The sequence below is a fragment of the Cotesia glomerata genome, linkage group LG3, assembly GCF_020080835.1.
Source record: "Cotesia glomerata isolate CgM1 linkage group LG3, MPM_Cglom_v2.3, whole genome shotgun sequence".
NCBI lineage: Eukaryota > Metazoa > Arthropoda > Insecta > Hymenoptera > Braconidae > Cotesia > Cotesia glomerata.
The window spans coordinates 30,660,844-30,685,787 of record NC_058160.1 but is presented as its reverse complement, the minus strand read 5'-3'; the positions used below and the strand labels follow the sequence as shown (position 1 = coordinate 30,685,787).

The 24,944-nt window shown below is 29.7% G+C and overlaps 1 protein-coding gene and 1 long non-coding RNA gene across 6 annotated transcripts; one reads left to right on the top strand and one right to left on the bottom strand.

Annotated features, from left to right (window-relative positions):
- Positions 1–3,570: 3,570 nt before the first annotated feature.
- Positions 3,571–23,340, bottom strand: LOC123261830 (the record flags this gene model as incomplete). Of its 4 annotated transcripts, XM_044723665.1 has the most annotated exon segments (11): positions 3,571–3,636; positions 4,213–4,248; positions 4,679–4,750; positions 4,831–4,911; positions 5,762–5,915; positions 6,733–6,795; positions 6,863–7,085; positions 10,093–10,297; positions 11,955–12,006; positions 21,899–22,137; positions 23,008–23,340. In XM_044723665.1, coding segments are annotated over 9 exon segments (939 nt in total), but the record flags the coding sequence as incomplete, so codon positions are not given.
- Positions 5,349–13,053, top strand: LOC123261831. 2 transcript variants are annotated; one of them, XR_006508782.1, is made up of 3 exons: positions 5,349–5,627; positions 7,484–7,698; positions 12,477–13,053. It is a non-coding gene; the product is annotated as an uncharacterized LOC123261831 (long non-coding RNA). The 2 variants fall into 2 exon arrangements; XR_006508781.1 differs by lacking the exon at positions 12,477–13,053 and adding an exon at positions 8,341–8,491.
- Positions 23,341–24,944: the final 1,604 nt, after the last annotated feature.

The window sequence follows — 24,944 nt, the reverse complement described above, 5'->3', positions numbered from 1 at the left end:
CATTCATAATGTCTAAACTAATAACAAACATTTATTACTTAAACTTAATTCAATAAATACTCATTTAAATCTAGTGAAACATTTCATTCAAGATAATTTAGTTTGAATAAGATTATTATTTATATTTACATATTTACATGACTCAAAGTTAAGTACGAAAGCCTGTCAGATGCTTATCACGCAAAGGGCTTTAATTTATTATTATTATTATTATTATTATTATCCCATATATTTAGCTGATTATTGTCATAGTAATATTGATTAAACAATTCGTCATTTTATGATTCATGTCCGTACCCTTGACCCTTGTTGCTTAAATTATATAGAGTAAAAGAGAGTTACTCCGACATAAAAGCTAATTCTTCAATTCAATAAAATAATTCTAGGTTGTTGAACCATTGACAGTAAATTTATACACAAAGAATTTCACTTTAAAAATTATCAACATTGTTTGCAATTATTAAAATATTAACATATAAATTTCTTTAACAATAAATGAAAACAAAACAAAACAAAAGTTATTATTTAAAATAATTAATTTCTTCGAATAGATTAAATTTTTATTGCTGAAGAGAAAACTTTTATTGACTATTGAGTAAATGTTAATTTGCAGTCAACGAATGTTAATTTTCACTCATGCTGTTTTAAATAAATAAAATATCCCACTAGCAAAAACAATAACTATTTTTCAGAGTTATCAACTATTTTAATTCCGGAAAATCGCGTCAAGATCACGCAGTATCTTTATCTAATCTCACTAGAATTAATCACCGGTTGATGGATTCTCGTTATCACTGATAGCGCTAATACCCTAAACCAACAAAAGAGTTTATGCTATGAATTAATAGAGTGTATAAGAAGCTGGTGATAATACAAGGTGTCTAAGTATACTGATGGTGATTACTGATGCAAGAAAACGACGCTTCCGTGACCTGCATCTGTTCACTGATCCAGCAAAGATAAAGGAGCAGAATATTTTTTTTTGTACCACTAGGTCTCATTTTGCAAAAGAAAATTGACCTGTGGATTAAAATTTCTGCAACTCACTGATAGTAAAAGACGCTATCACTAGTAATTTTATTGTTTAACTAAACCAGCCGATCTGTTCGGTAAGAATATCACGAGGTGAACTGTCGCGTTCTGGCAAACGACTTTTCCAAGGCAATAGAGACAAGAGAGGGGACCTACTAACTCATGAAGTAGAAAGGGGCTGTATTACATCGAGTCGAGAGGGTACCGAGTCTACACCAACACCAACACCAGAGTCATCATGGCTGGACTATTTTATCGTACCACCGCACGGACATAAACAATAAAAATGAAAAATAAATATCTAAGCTAGAACACTAACGGTCTTTTAACTCTGTCCTGTCTGGAATAGTACGCTAACTACGTTTGCCAGCTGTTTAGCTCCTTGGTTGAAGGTATTGGTGTTCCTGGGCATACCCACTCTATTCTACCTCGGCTCTATCCTATCTCTCCACACACACACACACATATCATCAGAGTAGAGGCTCTACTCTGGATGTGTGTGGTGATACAAGTACGTACTAGTCTTTTACGCCTCCAACATTCTCCTTAGCTAGCAGTAACCACCACCATCGTGGTTACTATCACCATCACCACGTGCCATACTTTACTTTTCCCTCTTGACAGTCATCAAAGGTCTTTCGCAAACTCGTACCACACGCCTGGATCTGCAGCAATAAGTTGTTTTAGTAGACTTTTCATTATTTAGGATTTAATACGCAACACACATGCACGTATTTTTACGTTAGACTCATTATATTACACATTATACGATGTTTACTGTATGTGTCGCTCCTCTTGGTGCTGGTAATTTTGCCATCAAGTTGGTGTGGATTTAAACCGTGAGAAGACTAACGCAAACCGTTGTAATTGCTAGGCGTGCAAGCCTTATTTTATTTTGCACTGCTAAATGTCTCGGCTTCAATCCCACTTGAGGTTTCATTCAACGGTTTATGGGTTTTACGTTGACCCACTAAAGGTCCTTCAGATTCAGGTACAATTGCTCATCCTAAAATTATGTTTTTTCTTCTTTTCTTCAATTACCAAAACTTCATCAGTAGGCTTCTTATCTTTTAATTTAAATTGACGTTTTAATCATGATTCTTGATGATTTTGACTTGCAGTTATATTCTTTTATATTTTTACTTTTAATAAATTGTTATATATTATTTTTTCTTCTTAATTAGAGTTTTTGCTTCATTTTCGTGGTGGAAAATTAAAAAAAAATCCACTAGACATTTTTTATCCCTGATAATCAATCAAATGATTAAAAATTATTGAACAAAGTGATAAATGAGGATATACTGGGCATATTAATTCCAAAATTTAATATTCTATAATTATACTGATAATTTAACAGTTAAAATTAACAAAATAAATTAGATATCTAATTAATTTACTTAAAACTTTCTCTCATTAGTTAAAAGTAAATGTCTGAGGATTATTAAATTAAACGGCTCCTCAGTAGTAGTCTTGAGATGATTTTACCAGGTGTTAGTCTTAATCCCGTTGATAAAGTAGTTACTGTCAGTCGCTTGATGATCCTCAATTCGCAATCCACCTCGGCAGGAAATTTTATTATCAATTGGCTTGCAGGTAAACCGGCAGGTGAAACGCTGGATGGCGCCAGGTGCTGGGAAGCCCCGAGAAGAGAGTATTGTGTTGGTTTTATAAAAAGGTGCTTCACAAATAGCTGTCGAAAGAAGCATCAGGCCAAGTAACGGTAAATTTATTTAAAACGTTAGCTCGTAATACTCGAGCATACTCACATGGTTATTTTATTTTAAATTAAACATCTCTACTCACGATCCTAACTAATTACTCGCTAATTTTATTAGAACTTGGCCTTGACTTGGCCTAGTGATAATTGTATTACCTTGTCTTATAATTAAGTCTACGATTACAGCACATACATCAGACTCCTCTTTATTCTTTTATTCTGTCTTGCAAAAACAAATACAAGAAACATAATTGTTCATTAAGAATTTTATCTCACTAATCTAACGGAATGCTGTATTATTATATGGCTAATAATAATATAATATTATTAGAGATATGATTATTGTTTATGTCAAGTAAGAGGACAAGAACCCAAACTGGTTCCGTAAAAGGGATCACTCTGTCGTTAGGACTCCATTGACCTGATTCTGATCTGAATTCATTGCATACTAAAATACGAGGATTGCAATAAAACATTTTAAACAACACACTATTGCTTCGCTGCTCTGGCTTTTTTTGGAAAACTCGTTTACTAAAATTCAACACACTCATTATTAATACTCTTGAAGTTGTTTTAATTTTTAAATCTTAAATTGCTTAAATCTGAGGTAGTAAATGTTTTTTACACTCTTTTATAGCCCGAGTGTAATATATACTTGATAATGTAATCAAAAAAACAAAAGAAAATTGTCAACAAAACGGATAGGAGAAGAGAACGAACGGTTATTGCCGTTTTGGCAATTTGTTCGATAAATGACTAGTGACTCATGGAGAAAACCGGTTTGTTCAGTTTGTTGATATCAAAAAAGTATCAAAACTTACCCTGAACTTTTCCTCCGGCTCTTCTCTATCGGTTCGTTCACGTTTATCTGTACGGCTGAAACGGCTCTGCAATCACAATAGACCTTTTATTATTCATCTCGAGTTAATACAAGCATACTGCAGAAGTAGCAGTTGTTTTTATTTTTTTTTTTTTATGCGCTTAAAAAAGACTTGAAAAATAAAAAATATAAAAAATTCTTTACCCCCATATTGAATTTTTAATTTAAAATCTGAAAATATTTCAACACTGAATTTATCAGGTCACTTGCATTTAAATAGTAGGCAAAGCACTGGCTCTATATCGATGACAAGCACTACAAGTTCTCAATGGTTCATCAATATTTATCAACTTCTGTGAGACTACAAGAACCACTATGACTAAATTACTCTCCAACGGATAAGATTTTATTTAAATGATTTATAACTTACTCTAAAAATTCATTGAACTTTAAAAATAAATCCCAATATTTAAAAATATAATAGCTAATAAATAAAATTATTTTAGCTGTGCTTTTAGCTCTTAGCAGACCGAGTTATTTAATGAATCTGAGACGACAAGCTCAATCGTGTGGATAGAGCGATATCATTTTAATAGAATAAAAACAAGCAAAGCCGAATGTTATACTCGGTGCGGTATCTCACCTCACTAGTTTCCTGCTGATAATGTTCCTCGGAGGCCTGCAACGCAAAAAAATAACGTGACATCATTTGAAGAAAAGGAAATGACTTATATATTAGTTTTGTATATATATTTTATAGTGACATTAATAAAACGCAGTTAACAACAACAATATAGTGTATGAGTAAGTAAATGTGTTGTACTTGGTGACTCGTCAACCGCGACGTTTCGAGCCGAGAAAGAAAGCAACGGTAAAAATTGATGTGTATCGTCGTAGTACTTGTAACATAACAGTATGTGTACATCATATACATCATGTATCAGTACACACACATATACTTGTAACCAAAGAGCAGCTTGAGTCCATCTTATCATCTTCTCCCCACTCTGATTTTTGTCTTTACTGCTTCAGTTTATTGAGAGTACTTTTTATCATTATTATTATGTTTCAACATTAACACAAGTATCGCTAAAATTTAATCTACTCACAAGAGGAATGTGCGTCTCCATCGATGCCAGCTGATTCCTACTCTCTATGGCAGTCTTAATTTGCTCCAACACCTGCATCAATTTATAATTCATTGTAATTAAAATTTTTTTTTTATTAATTATTAATGGAATAAATTAGAGGTTGAACTTACTCGAAGAGATATCCGATTGTTGGAAGCTCCATGGATGCCATGGCTCTTGTTAACTTCATCATTTGTTTTTCCCTGTCGTCTCTGTAAATAAAGTAAGTACAGTAAATTTAAAAAGTGTGTTGTAATTATGAAAAAAAAAATATATTTCTTTTTAAAATATATATACAAGTAATACTGAGAGAGGGTAACAATAGGAAAGGAGTTGTGTTTTTAAAATGATGAAACACATTTATAAAGACTTTCTTGAGACTATCAGGTTGGAACGCAGACGCTTACTATAATGGTGAAAAATTAATGAGGAGTGCTGTAGATTTAACAATGATTTTATCAATTTAATCCTGGCTTTTCATAAATCTTTTTATTATATTTTTTTAAAATAATGGTGAGTATTCAATTTAAAATAATAAAATAATAACATAGTTGGTCTTTTTATTTTTATATAATTATATTTAATTGTAAATTTTAATAACAAATTTTTTATTTTTATTTTTAAGATAAAAATTCAAAGTGAAAATTGGTGAGGTATTTAAAGGATTCGTGTTGAAGATAAAATTAATTTCAAAATAAATTGAGTAAATTTTATCGACAAGAAAGTCAATATAGTGAGTGTAGTAGGTTTAAAATATTCGAGAATGAATTTTCAAGACGTCGTTCTCGGTTAGTACGCGAGCTTTACGGTGATTCTATTTCCATCGTTGACCTTATTGCTTACCAGAAATAGTATTTGCAATCCAGAGTTTCTGAAGAAAGAGAGAGAGAGAGAGAGAGAGGGTGTGGAATGTGCAGTAGATTAATCGGTGAGTAAAAAATTTAATTTGATTTAGGTAAATGAAAGATTTAAGAGGAATTTTCGGTGATGAAGGTAGTATAATATATGTATAAGGAGTAGAATTATACAAAATATGAGTATATGTAAGAAAAAATGACGTACTTGGAATGTAGCCAAGGTATCTAGAGATGAGAGAGGCCGAGTATGAGGCACCTCCCCGGGGAAGACACTGTCGTGAGACACTGAGAGTTGACCTGAAGCACCTCGGAGCTTGGTAAACGTCTCTTGTACGCCGCCTCCTCGCCTGAGGAACCCACTGGAAAAGCCAAGGAACTTCGTTAATAAAACACAACAGAATATATACTTAGATATGTGGTATGCCATGAAAAACAAAAGTACGAGACGATCAAAAGGGCAATGTACAAGCGCCAGACACCTCACGATCCTCCATTAAATAATCTATAGATATAATACCTTTACACATCTATATAATGTACGTACGCAAGTACGTGGTCTACATACTTTGCTTATGGCGAGCACATTATTATATATGATACACTAAATTTACTTTATACACAACATCGCAAACCTTTTTATTTTTAACGCTAAAAGCTTACAACTGAACGCTCGCAAAAAAGTTCTTGAGAACTAAATGACCAACTTTTTTTATTTTTTATAAAGTATACTCTGATGGTTTATCATGAAAAATGCAAACGTAATAAAAAAAAAACAGTTAAGATACAGAAGCGTGACTTTAATCCACTAAAAATTTAGTTGATACTTCAGCAGTTTTAAGAATTTATTTTTTTGTAGATTGTAAATTGGAAAATGCTTCACTGAAGTCTTCGATTAATGATAAAATTTTTTTACTTTTAATGAGAAGAATAATTTAAATTGTTTATAAATTTTTATTGATTATTTAATTTAGTTAGAATTTTTTTTAACACACTGAGAAAAAAAAATTATATTAATTATAATAATAGTAAAGACAGATATTGATACAGATCTTTATATCAAAAAATTCTTGTCTATTAGCCAATTTTTTTTTTCTCAGCGTAGTTTTTAGTAAAAATTATTTCTTGAAGTTTCGCTTCAGTATATTCATCGTAAATAAACCAAAATAATGTATTTACTGTTTATTATATGATTTCCTCAATGATAATCTGTATTTTTTAGCCCAGTTCATAGGCCGTTTGCTATAAAAAATAAAAATAGAATAAAATTTAATTTAAAAAAATTTAAAGGGAGATAAAAAAAAGTCACCTTTGACAATCGCAAGAATCAGTGAGTAATTCACTAGCACTTTGGCTCCGAGCGTCCTCAGTACGTCCAGCTGGATGCCTGAGAGTCATGTCCTCACGATCGTGAGTCACTGGGTCATTTCGATCGTTGTGAGAATCGAAGGCGGCATCAGCAGCACTTCTGCTCTTTCTTCTGAAGATTCTTCTCAGCCCGCGGAGAGGATGAAAGCGTCTTTTCTTTGGTTCTGTTAGCACGAAAGATTTAAATTAGTATTAGCATTTTAAGTTTTCACAAATAAATACCAGGTACACTCGAACAATTTTCCTTACATATTTAATTAAATTAAAATAAAATAAAAATTTATTCCTCCGTGATTACGATGATTAATTGAAATGAGTTCATGGCCGATTAATGTTAATTAAATAGAAATTACATTGTGGAATTCCTAATAGCATTAAACTACTAACAGAGAAAGCTTTAATATGACCGAGAAAATAACCGAGCGAAAATCTAAAACACTTTCGTTGTTTAATAATTGTAATTATTTTAAATTGTTTGCATTTTTTTTTTCTTTTTTTTTTGGAGAATTTATTTATGATATATGGACAGTAAATAATATTGGTTATCTTTTATAATGTATAGAGAGGATATTTCCATAGAAGAGGCATTGATTGGGTTACAAAGGTACGTCAGTGGTGATTGAAAATGGATGAACGATCAACGATCAACGACGAACACATTTCCATTTCGTCCGGGTGTATCTAGGTTAATCAAACTCGCCAACGATATCAACGTCTATCCAATTCCCATGCCCACGACGATCACAAATGTATTTTCCAGCCGGCTTAATTAATTCGGTAATCCAAATCATAAAAATAAAATTTTAATAAGTTATACTAAGTATTCAAATTTTACTTTTTCACTCAAAAAAAAATTTTTTTTAATAATTAAAAAAAAAAATAATATTATTACAAAATTGTGTCCAACGCTTTGATTTGTATTGCCCAAGTTATTATCAGGTCAATGCAATTATTTGAAAGCTAATTGTCAATATTTGAACGCTAATTTAGAGGTTTGTGTCTGGAAATAGATTGACTATAGTTATTGTTGATTGCGACATTTAAAATTAATGACTGTATTTAGTTTTCATTGGATTTATAAAAATAACTGCAAGGAAACTTGGAAACTTGGATTGTAGATACCCTTCACAGACTTAAACTGAAAATATGAATATGAATTATTAAATAACAAAAGTGGGGATTTTAAATATTTTGAAGAAGCCTTTTCAATTTTAAAGCACCATAGCCGGTGTTTAGATACTATACCTATAGGTACTGAGCATTGTTGTGTCCCTCAATGGATAATAATTGTAAGATCGATTGCATGGAGACTAGACGGTGAGCATAGTTGAGGGACAAAAGAGTTAGCGCATGCAGCAAATTGCAAGCGAGATGAAAAAATACTCTGAATGAAAGGGAAATATATATATATATTTTTAGCGAGCAAAGCCGAAGGGCTGAAGGATGCTGGGATTAAACGGGGATTGCTTCCAGCGACAGCGCAACACCAAAGTAAGGAAATGAGGGAAAAGTATTGCGAAACAAAAGAACAGATGAGATGAGAGACAATAATATATTAAAAAGAAGAAATGAAGAGAAAGGTATAGAATTTTTACAGAGTGAATCTTTAAAGGCTGTTGAATTTTTTTTAGATTTACATTCAATGTTTTTTATAATTTTATTGTATGCACCATTTTTACGCGACACTATTATGCTTTACGAAGAGTATATAATTATGTCTAAGATTAATAGCTAGTTGATGGCTGTTAAATTGCACAATCATTTTTGTTATTTATAAAATAATAATTGCCTGCAATTACATTTAAATTCTAGACAATTTAAGTTAAACTAAACAAACAAACAAATTTTATTTTATTTTAATTTATTTGATGGGAAGAAAAATTACGAGTCTTGAACATTGTTATTTTTGAAGCGTAAAATTGAAGAGTTTTAATTGAAATTCAAGCGGCGGCTGATGGAAACATAAAATAATACACAGTTACATCAACAATCAGGTTGCTGATAAAATTAGTGACGGGAAGAGTTTTCGATGGGAAGGGAGGTGTGCAATAAATATAATAAAATGCAATGATTTCAACAGAATACATGAATGTGAATTTTAAAAATTATAAAAAGTCTAAGCATAAAGATGTGTATCCTGACATTGCATAAGAGAGTGTAAATCTAAAGTGAAAGTATGTGACCTGACAAGAGAACTAAGCAACAAACTGAATAAAAAATGAAGAAAGAATAAGAACACATAACGTGACACACACGAACGTAAACATCACCACGCTCCTTGATTCGACCTTAATTCAGTCAAGTGCGTACTAGTCAATCATTTATCCGTAAACTGGAATACCCATTGTACGTCTATCATATGTGATACATATCAATCACTAAACTAAATCACGAGATACTTTCTGTAGTATTGTATATTAATTATTAATTATTAATATTTTTTAATTTAAATACTGGACGTTCCAGTAACACATTTAAGATCCATCGATCTCTTTTTGAGCAACACTCTTCATATTGTTGGATGTTGTATTGTGTTTACGTTCAATAAGCGAAAGTGACTAAGTGCTTATATAAATATAAATATAAATATAAAATATATAATATATTGTCTTAGCAATTTTTCTAGGTGTTCAAGTGACCTAAATTTATAAAGATAAAAACACGCGGCTTAACATTTTACGAGTAACTCGTTATATAAGATATTGTTTTAAATAGATCCAGTTATCATTTAATCAATTTAAGTTTAGAGTAAAAGTTTGATAAGAGATTGACTATCCCCGAAACTTTTTGCGATTTTTACGCTCAAAAAGTTTAAAAATTTACCAATTGATTGATTTTTGAGCTCAAAATTCTACAATTTGTTTCAAGCCATCTTTTTTTTTTTTTTTTTTTTTTTTTTTTTTTAATATTTAAACTGTGATATATTTTGAATGCGTAGTTCGAATTTGATTTTTTTTTCCAAAAAAACTTGGAAAAAAATATTTTTTTTTGGTTTTTATTAATTAAAATTTTTTTTATTCATTATTAATAGTTAGACCGACATTCTAGGACCTAAAAACTAATTTTTCTTTCCAAAACTTGCTGTTTTTTTAGTTAAATAATTAATTTTTCATTTTTTAAGAAAAAAAATTAAAATAATAACAATTTAGATATTTTAATATTTAAACATACCTTTAGGAAGTAAATCCGCATGACGTTGCATCGCTAAATCGCCAAGATCCAGCGTCCGATGATTTTGAGGCGGAGGTGAAGCCTCTCTGACACAACCCATCAGACTTAATGCACCTCCTACACCTCCAGTAAGAGTACTAGCTCCACTGTAACTGGTCGCACTGGCAAGACTGTTGTTACCGCTGGCACTGGACATTCTTCCAGTCTGAAACACCCGAGAAAACCACAATGCAATGTATGATTCTTTAACGCGCTCATACCACCCAGCAATTAGCCAACTCTTTTGTTCCGTTTTTTGTCCAGCCCAATTTAAATTACTCTCCATTTTTACAATAAAATCCAAAAATTACAGATTATTTTATTATATTATTTTGGTCTGGAGTGAGACGGAGAACTAAGTGGACCAGGAGAGGTTACTATGGAGACTGCAGCAGCCGAGGGTAGGTCGACAGGCATCGATTACGCGACCCTGACCTTGCTAATGCACACAGCTGACTCTGTACGCGGGATAGGATCGTCGTCTACGGTTTACTTACATTACTGATGTGCGCAAGCGGGAAACTCAAGCTGGATGAACCTTGTGTGGAAAGAAGGGATCGCTACTGCGCCTTTTCTTCTATTTATTACATCACACATCACATTTTCCACGTGTGTCTGCTGTTATATTATTCCCGATTAAATTCCGCGATCCTATTTACCTTTTGCGTTTTAATCTTTACAATAATGACTGATGACTGATGACGCGTTTTTATTCGGCTGTTACGCATCACTTTACATCCTCAATCGCACTCTGATTATTCTGCTCATTCAACGCTATCTAGCCTTGCAATTATTTGAATTAATCAAATAATGATTAATCAGTCTGATTGTACAATAGAGTTTAATTAGAATTTGTACCATTTATAAATATATACACATAGTTTGTTAATTATTTAAGCGGTTAAAAACACCCTGAACAAACAAACACCGCTTAATTGAATTTCAAGATTTATCAGTTTTAAAATATGTGTTGAGCTTGTATAATAACTTTTTTGTTTGAAAAATAATCACAAGGCCACATGTGCCTGTCGATACATGACGCACAATATCTTGTTATCTATTTATACATATAATACTTTACTCCCAAATGATTAGGTCACGAGTTTACAGTTTGTACTTTATAGTATTACTAATAACTAATAACTAATAAATAATAATCAACAACTTTTGTACTTGCATGATATCAATAAGTTATAACTTGCGTGACAAACTTTAAATTTTTAATTAACTCGAGAATAAGAGTATTACATGTTGATTGCTAATAAATAATTAAACATAAGATAAATAATTATGTATTCAAAGACGGCTAGGATTAATTACAGACTTACAGACTTGATAATTAGATCTATGTTTAATATTTTATGTTTTCAACGCGTTTGATAAGCGACACATCGTTAATATTCTATCGATCTAAATTCTTCGCTTATCAAGTTTTAGTTTTAGTTTTATTATCATTTATCAAGATCTCATTTTTTTAATTCTCTTTGATCTAGTAAGATCGACAAATTTATTTCAATTATTATAAAAATAGAGTGTAATTAATTAATATTAATGTACAAGTAGTGAAAATAGTCTTTATATATTTTATATCTATTTTCAAATTAATTACGGATAATTATTAGTTAATATCAAGGCATTTTTTATTTATTTTTATTTTAATAATTAATTTTTCCAGAAATTAATTGATTAAAATTATTAAATTTTTTTAAAAATACAATATTTCTAAGTATTTTTTATTAAAAAAAAAAAAAAAAAATTGATAATTAAATCAAAAATGAATTATGAATAATAATAAATAAAAAATTATATAATAAATGAATTACCTTACAGCGAGAATGGCATTTCATATGTGTAATATGCATTCACATCAACGAACTGCAACAAAAAAAAAAAAAAATTAAATTAAATTAACGAAAGCATGAAAATAGAAACTTGAATACTTAAAAAAAAAGATCATAGGTTAAGTGGGTAATGTGTGAATGAAAATGATCTGTAATGCGTTCTAAGCTCCAAGTTAAAAATATCCATTACTAAATTTTTATAAATATACATTAACGGAAGTTGGTTAATAAAAAAAAAGAGTAGAAAAAATAATCTTGCGCCCTTCGAACCCGGATATATTCAAAAATATATATACATTTAACTAAATATAAGATACTTGGGACTAATTTCCCTCTACTTGGACGAAAATAGAGCGACGAAATAAGAAATAAAGCAGTGAGTATTAATATTTCTGTAACATTTTATTTAACCACGTACTTGTAAAGATTTATGTAGATCGACTCGTCAAATTGATTCTCAATGGCGTATAAATAAACCCACGTAAATAGATGATGGTTTTACAGGAAGTGAACTGACGAGAGGACGAGGAAGTGGAGGCTGAAGAGCTGAAGGATGCAGCGGCGGAGAAGGAGGAGGAGGAACAAATGGTTAACGTTTTACTGGAGAGTTTAAACAAAAGACGCGTACAAGCATAACTACTGAGTATCAGAATATCAAAGTGTAAGAGCACACTGTGCTCGTTGACGCAAACAGTTGGAAAAATTTTCATCTACTTCTGCATAAATATGTATGAGTATTTTAGCGCACAATTGTGTGTATTTATACGACAGTTCCACATTGCGGGCGTGACAAAGCTATGACTCTTTGCGATTATAAAAAATAGGCCAGGGAAAGACTTTCATATATAAATATATATAAAACAAATAAAAGTCCCGTTTGCTATGTTTTGAAGTAAACAAACAAAATGCTGACCTAGTTTTTCATTAATTTTAAATTGTTTGACATTAATGAGATTTATTTTACGCGCACTTAGTCATTAGCTCGGCTGAATTGTTTTTATAAGTACAATAATAAACTGAAGGGAAATTTATATTATCTGAGTTTGACTGAATGAGTAAATTTGATGTTTGGAATGATAAAGAGATACATAATTATCAAAAGGGATTTTAAATCATTTTGTTGGTTTAAAAATTTCTTTTTTAAATCAAATTAATTTTTTAATTTGTGTAAAAATACAGAGTTAATTTTTCCGAATTAAAATCTTAAATGGTAAAAATAAAATAAAATTTATTTTTTTTTTTTTTTTTTTTTTTTTTTTTTTACTATTTAAAAATAAAACCTAGAAAGTATACGGACTTGAATTATTTTCTTAAGAAACAGACATCACCTTGAATTTTATAATCATTCTCTAATTCAAAAATCAGGGACATACTTTCAAATGTCTTTGATAGAATTTTTGGGCTGTTAAATCACTGCTGTTATGAAAAATATCATGTTCTATGATTCATATACTCCTATTATACGTCATTCAAAAGATAAATTACGAAAAAATAACTTTTATTTAAAATTATAAATGTTTGTTCCTTCTACTGAATTTCGTAACAGTCGAGTATTTAAAACAGATAAGTTCTATTACAAGCTCTGTAGATAAATCAAATTGAAATTCGCTGAAAAAAAATAAAAAAAAGTTAATTAAAATTGAATGATTGACAGCCTATCTGTTAAAAATAAAAAACAACCGAGATAATAACATTTCTATCATATGTCAAATACTTCCGACACAAAAAAAATGCATGACAAAAAATTTCTTTGTCGCGAATAATAAGCGATAAGAAAAAAAATTTTCATTTTTTCTTGCAGCTGGAAGCGCGATTACTCATCCGGAGGAAATAAAAGTGAAAACAAAAGAACATAACTAAAAAACATAAAACAAGTATGCAAAGAGGATACAGATAGAACACGAGGTCGTTATCACCAATTTTAAAAGCAAGTCGCATTAATATAAATTCATCAGTAAGATCTTTGACCGGCCTCACTAATATAAAGAATATATTTACATACCTAATACGCTTTATTTTCAAAATTTAGATGAATAATTTAAATGATTTTTTCGGAAAGAGTCTGAAATGAAGTAATTACCGGTTTAAGAATTGAAAATTTATTTAAACTTTTGTAAAACTCTAGACTTTTAGAATTTTTTTTTACACTTGATACATAATTTTCTTTCTCTCCTCTCATTGTTTCGTTCCGCGTCTGAGAAATCTTTAGAGACCAAGAATAAGAGAATAAGAAGACAATGTCGAAGTTTGTCTAAAGCGTAGCGAAGTCAGACGTGCAAACAGATCTTTTAGTTTGGTTGTATTGCATTGCACATAGGAATCGACTGACGGGCAATGACCCGAACTCGGTGCTCTGCACTCTAGTCAGTTAACTTCGTCATTCGATATTGCCACTGATGCACAAATTAACGTTCATCTGAGAGAGACTCACCACAAGAGACTGATAGATAGGAGATTGGAGATAGAAGATTCGAGGGATTTATCCGATCCCCGCAGTTGCAACAGAACGGAAAAAAATCTATCACCCGGTCATAAAAAGGAAAACCCGAGGGACACTATTTATCTTACGGCCGTCCTACTCATTGGTTCGTCTTTCTAAATTATTATTTTTTTTCTGAAAGTTGGTTTATTTTTTAATCTTTCTAATTGTTTGATAAAAATTCTTTTTCATTTAATGAGTGTCGCGGAAACTGACGAGCCGAGTCCCGATATAATGAATACCACAGTCTCCCGAGACTGAACTCCTACATCTACATCCTACAACATCGGGGATAAATAAAACCAAATGAGGTCATAAGAACCGAGTAAGTAATCTTAGCAATCTCTATCCGCTAATGAGCTCTTTAAAAAAATAAAGTCAAAAACCAAGCTGTGAGTGTTGTATATAATTATATATATTTAATATTTCGCTGGAGTATGTTAAGCAAAAAACTACGCAAGCTTGCTTAAATTTTCTCAAAGAAGGGTTTAATTTTAATAAAACTTGAAAAATTATTAGAGTAAATGGGAGCAGGATAAATAAAAAAATTAATTTTTTATTTGTTGAAAAATTGTGGCCGCTAATTAAAAAGTTTTTTAGGGTTGCCTTTTTCAAATTATTTATAAATAAAAATTTTTTATTAACTTTACAGTGCTCAAAATTAAATGAAAAGTAATTACAAAATTTTTAATTCAATTAATTTTTTAATTTTTAATCCCAACGCTAATTAAAAATATAATTAAAATATTACAAGCTTTTTAATTAATATTTAATATATAACAAGATATATAAATTCAATTAAACAAAAATGCTGAATAAATGTTATCCTTAATAAGTATCTTTTTTTGTTCTGAATTGCAAGTAAAGTGTCTGGAGCAAAAAAAAAATGCTTCTGTTATTTATTACCGACTAGAACGTTTCAACGTTTCATTTTATTTAACCGAGAATTAACGTTTGACGGACGAGTTGATTTTCCCACGGAGCATCGCTCACCGAACAACCGTAAACCCCATAAATAATTTATTACATATTTATCATTATTATTATTATATATCAACAATCCTGGATCCCAACCCGGAAAATCCATCAAATAAAGTCTGCAACCTATTTAAAAATTTTAAAAATAAAATAATCGATAATAAGTCTCGGTTACTGTGTCTCAACTCAATAGAGGCTTCAAACCGTTCAGTGTGTTCGGTTGTTGATGCTGGGTGCGTATTTATAAATCACTTACTCGCCCGTGTATGTACTGCTCGGGGAGGTGTAAGTACACATAACGGTCCCGCGATTGCCTCCGGCATTAATGGTAAAGACATAATCAGCGGAGCCTCGAAAAAGTACACAACTAAACACGTTCAGTCAACTATAATTAGTAATTAACAATTCGGATCGATATTTAATTGAAATTTGTGATTTTTATAACTCATTATGAACAACGAAATGCACATATAGAACACATGTCTGACGAAATAACAAATTGTAATTATTAATTGAAAGAGTGTGAAGTAAAAGTGAAACTAAACCTGAAATTGATTATTGAATTTCGCAGGTGTCGAAACGAGTAGAGAAACATACATATACATATCAGACGATGACTTCCTGACCCGTCGCCATTCCCCATTCTCAATTGGCTATTAATTGCCAAGCCGTACGAGTTTGTAATAGCCAAAATGAATATTACCACCACCTACGAGAGTAACTAATCGCTCGATTAACTCCATTGCTCTTTCTCTTTTGAAACTAAAAACCAAAACCTTGGTACCAAATTACGTAAACTCTACACGCTCTTGTTAAGGTAGGTGCTTAAGCGAAGAACAAGCTTATACTTTCGAACCTTTTTCTATAACTCTTTATTATATATTACAATAAACATTTTTTAGGACATTATTTTATCCTTATAGAGCAAAAATTTATTGTAATATTAGAAATAAAATAATTTGAATCCAGAAAATAATTTTGAAGAACTTTATGGCTGTGATTTAAATCGAAAAATTCTTAAACTAAAAAATCGTTCTTGATTTAATTAAATTTTACTTAATTCAAGACAATAAAATTCTTAAAAATTATTTTCTTGGTTCAATAATTTTTTTTTTTTTTTTTCAATGTAAAACTAGATACCTACATTAAATATTACATAAATTACATCCAGGAAGATTATGTTGCTTTTTTAGTAAGTATTACATGATTAACCGCAATGTTAATAATTACCGTATTGTCTGTTTACATTTCGATTGCGCTTCACAGTGAGTTGCGCTATATAACTGCTCTATAAGGAGCAAGAAGACTATTCTATTCATTACTATTACTATTAAAATGAATAGAGGATTATGTAGAGGCCCAAGCCTTTACGGAGAAGGATAAAAATTAAAAGCACACTTACTACCTACTGCCTACTACCTGCAATAAAGAGTATGAGAGTCGATCTCAGGGCGGATTCCCACCAATCGCGCGGTCACGACTTGCAAGTTCAAGTAAAGTCTTACTCGCTAAACGGCTTTGCCTCGATACTGGTATCGGGTATGCACAAACACTCTCTTTCACTCCTTTAATCTTCGAACATCGTCTCCTATCCGAGGCTTAACCTTTCCGAGATCTAAACTATTTATTTTATTATCGAGGAGTCAAATGTTAATACAAGGAAAGAGCGAAAATACTCCGCCTACTATTTTATTTTTTTCATTTTTGAACCGACCTAATGGATCTCTTGGGCGAAATGGGGTCAAACATCACCCAAGTTTTCTTCTTCTCTATTTCAATTAAATTATATTGAAGTAACAGTAGACGTTGAAATTTAATTTTTTAATTAATGAGATAGATTTTATTGGTTTTCTTCTAATGTCTAATTTTAATTTGGAAAAATTTTTATAACTGCTTAATATTTTTATTATTTTTTTATTGAAACCTTAATTTTTATAAAAATAAAATTAAATTTAGTTCTAGATAATTTTTTTTTTTAATTTAGTGAACTTATTATCTTAATTTAAAATACAAATATTACAGAAAAAAAGCGGATGAAAAGTCACTGTCTCCTCAGTAAAAAAACTAAGAAAATATCTTTTAAAGAACATCTTTACAAATTAAAATCCAAAGTATTATTTTAATTTTTAAGTATTTAAAATGTATTTGTTACAGAATTTACAAACCATCAATTTTTTGTAATTTTTCCTTGATCCAGCTTCTATAAATTGCATTTCAAACTGAAAATTATCGCTCTATTTTACAACTCGAATTTTATTAAATTTTAAACAGTAATTACCTCAACAAATATATATTTATTTCATTAACGAATAATAAATATTTTTTACAATTAAAAATTTTTAATAGCAAATTAATAGACTATTTATTAACATTAATGAAATAAATCGTTAAAAAATCATAATTATTATCAAATATTTTTCTATAGTGCACTGATAAAAAATGAACTTGAATTTTAAATTTATAAATTAAAAATTTTATTTAATTTATAAATTTTTTTCTCTAAGCAGCTTTATTTTTTATTATTGTGCATGTACAGAGACTCTAAACCGAAACAATAATAGCTCAGAGGTTTTATCTCAACTCCGGAGTAATAACAGTTAGCAATTTGCTTGTAGTGACAACAGAAAGCAGAAAGTAGGTGTCGATGCACGCAAAAGGCCTCTAATATACAATATATCGATCGTTGTTGGTAGGCCGCAAGAGTTTTGGGGTCGTCGTCCTTAGTTCACTCATACATTCTTATTACACTTATTACTCTCATTATTCTAAGCTCTATTGCTGTATTATATGCACATATTTTCTCGATCATCCGAGCAGAATTTTCTATTTGAATTTTAATGTCTGGGAGACGATAATTAGTAAATAATTAAGCCTCAGATTATATATTATTTAAATAAAAGTCTGGCGTAGAAGCGCAAGTACAACTAAAAATGAGGAACACATAACAATAACAGACAACAGACAAAACGAGTGGTGTTCTTGCGTAACACATCTATATATCGTATACATCTATAGAGGCCTAGCAGTCTTACAACGCCGCAACGGTAATGAAAGCCTCGGGCATGGCTTCCTCCATCCTCCTACGAAAGATCCAACGTCAGGTTATCTTTACCTTTACACAGAATGAGAATGTAATGTATTACTAAACGCAAACCCGTTTTCCCTTCAACGTTCGTCTGTGTATTCCCTTAACTCACATATTTTTTATTATTTTTTTTTAAGTTATAACACATATACTTATATGTGTTATGTTATTCCACGGTCTAACGAGCTAAACTACACACTACATACTAGCATACAATAAAAACCAACACTCGTAAATAAGACGCCCCTGAATTTAACCCGACACTTATGTTAGACGGTACAAATGTCATGTGTCATGTATCACTTTCATTATTCCGAAAATATTTACAAAATCAGTTTACTGACCTATGAATAATTTTTTAATTCCGTACATTGATAAAAAAATTTATTCTATTCGATAGCGAATAATTTCTTGGCTCAAAAAAAATTTTTTTAATAAAATTAATTAATAAATTATTATAATTACAGTTTATTTAATATTATTTTTGGTCTTCTGGTAGTAATTATTTGAACATTCGAATGCACAGTCATGAAAATATTATATTGTTTTTGAGGAATTGTTCATGTGCTCGATGCATTGAAATCACACATAAAGAGATTGGGATCGCATTGTGCCTACAGACAATTGATTCGCGTGCAATCGTATCATTCTTGCTTTTAAATGAATTATCGCTCATTATTTGTAAATAATAAATATTCATTCAGATATTTTTAACAAAAACAATCTAACATTTTTTAACAAACCCTTAAATTAAATTTTTTTTTGTTAATTAAAAAGTGATCCAAAGAAAAATGTCAAGTTTGCTTGAATAAAAGCTAGAGCTATAAAAATAACTCATTAATTAATGGCTGGTGGTTAAACGAACTATAAACTTTTATTATTATTATTTGTAATTGAAGATTAAAAAATTAATGAATCGTTAGAAAAGATTATATAATAATAATAATGATAATAGTAATATTTTTCCGAGCAATCATTAAAAAAATATACTACTCGTGTGAGTTGAGAAATGTTTTTTTAAAAACATTTTTCATTCATTCATCAGACCCATCCAAGTTTGTTTAGTCATTTTTTTTTTACCTGGGTGGTAAAAAAAAATTAATCTTCCTTCGATCTATTCAAAAGCATCTAGTGTCAGAATCCATCCGAAAAATTATAAAAAAAAAAAAAAGTTTCTTTTAAAACCAGAAATTTTAAATAAAAATACAATTTGACGTGATGTTAAAAATGAAATCAAACAGATTATTACTGTTAATTAAAATTAAAGTAAAAGTAATTACACAAAACACAGAGTGTATTTCTCAACAATTGGGTTTTATAAGATTGGAGCTTAACCAACGAACACTTTCAAAGTACTTTCATCGAGTTATTGAGTTCTTTGTTGCTAAACGCCTCGGGACTGGGTACTTTGCCTGCCACGGAAATCCACGTAATACACTAATTATCAATTCACGTTGTATAATAAAAATAAATCGGTGAGCATCCTTTGATGTAATGGGGCAAGTACTAAGTAAGTATAAGGTGGAATAAAAAAAGTATTTACAAGTACCCTGAGCAGTTTAGTTTGTTAATTCACACAGGCATCAAGTAACATTTTATCTCTACCTCAACACTGTGCACTCTATCAAGGAATTTCCTTAACCACCGGGCACATAAGGGTGGTATTGAATTTCCTGGCGGCCTTCCAGTGCCCTTACATCCTGCGGTCTCTATACTATCTCTTCTTATATAAAAAAACAAAGTAACAATAATAATAACTATCAATTTACTGCTATGTATAGTGTAGAAAAAAAAAACTAACGAGCTTCGAGGTTTGTACATTCTGATTAATTCAATAAAATACTAATATATACATACTAGTTAATATTATAAGCATTATATAGTGTAATATTATTGTACATATATAGCGATGGAAATAGACGAGTAGAGAGAAAAAAAAAAAAATAAATGGCCGGTATTTTGTTATTTTGTACGCTTAAAACTATTTCATTCAATTTGTAAGCTTCTGTTGAACGCGCACACAATTTAATACCAATAATACAATGTTCGAATTGATTATTATGTATTATTTTTAAACGATTTTAAATCCCGTTGCCTTTAAATTCTCGGTAAGATCAGCAATTTATTTTTTACTCACGAGGTTTGCTGTATTTACTTTTTTAGCTCCTTCATACCGTGTAATGTGTATTATAATACTTGTACTCCACCAGAGCGTACTTTTTATTAGTATTTTACGGCTTTGAAAATATCACGAATTGTTTGATACAGTTTTATTAGTAATTAAACCACTAAATAATAAAAATAACAAGTATATGGCTAATGCGTGTTTACATGCGAGGAGAAACATTTCTTAACGCATTTGCGCTCTTTAATGTCATGCTCGAGATAATCACGGGACCTTGATTTTTGTGGAAAACTTTTTCTCTCCAGTATATTACGTCTATATACGCATTTACATTTTTATTTTTATATCTATGTATATGTATATTGAACTTATTCCTTTACATTTACAATATCTCTTTCATACATCCTCTCAGATTTCATACTTTTTAATTCACAATTAGTAATTAACTAATTATATATTATATGACATGAAAATAAAAATTTTTAATTAAATAAACTGACATGTTACATGAACATTAATTTCTCTGTTTTATTTTAAGATAATTTTTGGGATTTTTATTATAAATTAATCATGATGAAAAAAAATTAAAATAAACAATCAAAAGGTACAATCTAGTACTTGAAGAGTTTTAAAACAAAAATAATTATTATCATTAAAACTTGAATATCAAATAAAATGATAAATATTCAGTATAATTTAAATGTTTTATGAGATTAAAAGGATAATGAAAGAAAGAAAGATCTACATAGTAAATAAGTATGTTTTCTGAAACGAAATGCACCAAGTATAAGAAAAGTGTAAGGACGAGTTGAGTTCGTCCACATTACCCATGGGTCTTTTTCACTTGGACGAGCAGGCCCGCGGTTCTCATTTCTCCAAACATTTAAACAAACCACATGTAGACCGATAAATAGAATAAATAGAGCATTAGTGTAATCCTCTGGAGCGGTTGAGAACACCCTGATTTATAAAACCAGGCGGTACAACTAACTCGCACTTCCAAGGTCGTACACTGGCCAGTATAACCTGCTGCTACCTCTACTCTACTCAGTCTTTATCCTTCCTTCCTTTATTCATACCCTCTGATTCTAAGACTTTTTAATCTTCTTATTCTTACTCTTTACTTAACTTGGTCTTCTTTACTCGATCGCACCGTCAAATCCGACGTCTGTAATCTCAACCTCTAATGTCTACTCTAACTGCTATAACTATTTATGTACTACTAACTACATACATATCTATTCATTATGTCTACATACCGATATCGAAGCACCTAATACAAAAGTAAACCTCTTCTGATCCATTTTACATCATACTCCGATCTTTAATTAATTTCTGACCGGTTTCAATTACATTAGCTATCTCCGAACTTTGATGTTTGATAATAATGTCTATTAAAGAAGCTTCTTGTCACCTCGACCGCTGGAGTATTTTTTAAATCGCTGCGCTATTATGTATATCGCATTTTATATCACACCACGCTACTCCAGACTGGACTCTGTAAAATAAGTTTATTAAGTATCAGTACATATCAGTAACAAGAAATCTATTGGAAAACAAGTACTCTTAAATCTTGAAATTAGGTCGGCTAATCGTGGATACATGACAAAAAATATTTATCTCACCATTAAATCATGGCTTACCTTGGATTTTATTATTATTATATTTATAAAAGTAACTAAAATTGTTTGTCAATTGTATGTTTGCTCAATTGAAATGTCATTATCAAATAACATGAGAATCAACATGTCATTTTATATGTACGGTATTATTTACACACTGAACACTGGTATGGCGAATAGAATGCTCATGAGTATACTGAAGGAGATATTTAAATATATTGTAGATATATACATTTTTTTTCATAATGACAAGTTGTCAGGATGATTACGACCAGCCAATAAAAAAACTAATAAAATAATCACTGGTTAGATTTTTGTTTGATCAGACGACAATTATAAACAAACTATTTTATTTCCATTGTTTATTATTATTATTTTATTCAGTAAGTTTTTATTTATGGGTTTTGTTGAAACTATCTGGTGTGTACTATTACACAAAACTACAACAGGGAAATAAGGATAGAGTTGATATCGATTGTAGAGGTTGATGACTCGATTTTTACAACACCGATAAATTTACTCGTGTAAATTATTTTCTAGTTGAAAATAAAAAGACTGTTACATAAAATAATTTTTGATGGTCTTTAGACAACAGGTGGCTGTTGTTGACCCACAGACTAAAAAAATTTGAATAAACTAACCATTTAAATATTACAATTAATCGATTTATGATTTAAAATCAAACATTACTTTTATGATTATTATTATTATTATTACTATTATAATTATAACAACTGTTTGCTTACTTTAATATCTTTTAATGAGACCAGATGCTTCTTTCTTTCACAGAGAAAAAGAAAAACAAAAAAAAAAATAATAACACGTTGTCACTATAAATTCAAATCCACTCACGACACTTTTTAAACGGGTAGGTAACATTAAGTCTGCCCGCGGTGTTTAGAAATAAAATATTCATTGTTGTTTTTACGGGTGAACAATTGTTAAAAAAAATAATTCTTTGTTTGTTGTACAGGTACACGAACTGTTCTTGGATAAAAAAAAAAACCGGTACGCTAGTGGTGAGTTAACAACCGAACACGACCGACTAACATCTAAGAACAACTGAATTCTATTCGTTGGTTCGCGGCGAACTCTCTACCCGTTTTTCCCCCCTCTTCTATTTTTAATGTCAAACTACTGCAGCGCCGCAGTTGCGGTGCCCACCATTTGATATTTCACAAACACTTTTTTATTTTTTCATTGTTTTCATTCACTTTTATTTATTTAACAATTAAAAAAACCCATTTCTCAATTGTTTAATTATTATTTTGATTTTATTTAATGTGTCACATGGCTCTTTGATTTATTATTGAAATTATGTTTAGAAATAAGTGCGCAATTTTTGTTATAACTTCATTATATAGAATAAATATTTAACAACAGAAGATAAGTTATTACACTCGAGTAATCTTTTGTATTAATACTCAGTAACTTTATCAATAATTTATAAATAAAATTTAAATTATAAAAATTTTGTTTCAAACGTCTGCTCCGAAAGATCCTACCAGTTAACTAAAATATAAAATATATAAAATTGGAGTGACAGCGCCCCTAGTGGCGGATAAAGAAAAATAAAATTTTGAATTTTTATTTCCCGCCAAAATTAATTATAAATCTTATAATTATGTAATAAATAAATTAATATAAAAAAAGGGTGTGAAGAATAAAAATGCATAAATTATTGAATTTATTAAACAATACCTTTATTTAGAGGACATGCCTCGAAAAATGAATATGATATAGTAAATACGTTTTGTTTTTACAATTTATACCATATACACAATAAGATAAATTGAAATAATGATAATAATAATAATTAATAATTAATATGTAAGCTTAGAACACAAAAACATTAACGAGTGGAGAAATAAAAATATTTAAGAATAAAGAAATGAATGTTGTATATATATATATATAAATATCGAGTACACGGTATGCAGTGAACCATCCCCAAGAAACGCATTCAATCATTATTGACAATACTAAGTATAATCGCATGTACAGTGCCTTTTATTTTACATATTTCTTTTTTTTTAAAATTATTATGTATATTATTGTTTGTTTTAGTTTTTATTAAGTCAATTATTTATCATTAATCTTTTGGTTGAGATTACTATACAAAATAGGTAATAAAAAGCTCCGTTCACAAAATATTTCGTAAACTTTATCTTCACATCGTAATATTGTCATGAAGCATATCATTTTTTTCTTTCTGGTAATATTTTTTTTTTAATTCATAATTATAATAAATATTTTTTTTTTTTTTTTTTTTTTTTTTAATTATCAAATGAAATTATTATTAACAATTCATTTCAGTTTAACTTTTTAATTATATTAAATAATAATAGTAATTATAAAAATTCAATTAATCAGCTTATGCTATTTTACAATAATAATAATAGTAGTAGTAGTTGTAGAAATAGTAGTAATTCATGATTTTAAAGTTGAGAAAAACAATAATTAACTATAATTTCTCGACAAATAAAACACGCAAACAGAAAAAAATTAACAATTAACTCGTACCCAAATAAATGATACAATTAACAAATTAATTATTATAATACCGACAAAAAAAAAATATAACAAATTTAAACTAAGAATATTAACATGATTTCCATGCAATTTTTAATTATAATAATAATAATAATAATAATAATTAAAATTGCCAGTATGGCTTACAAAA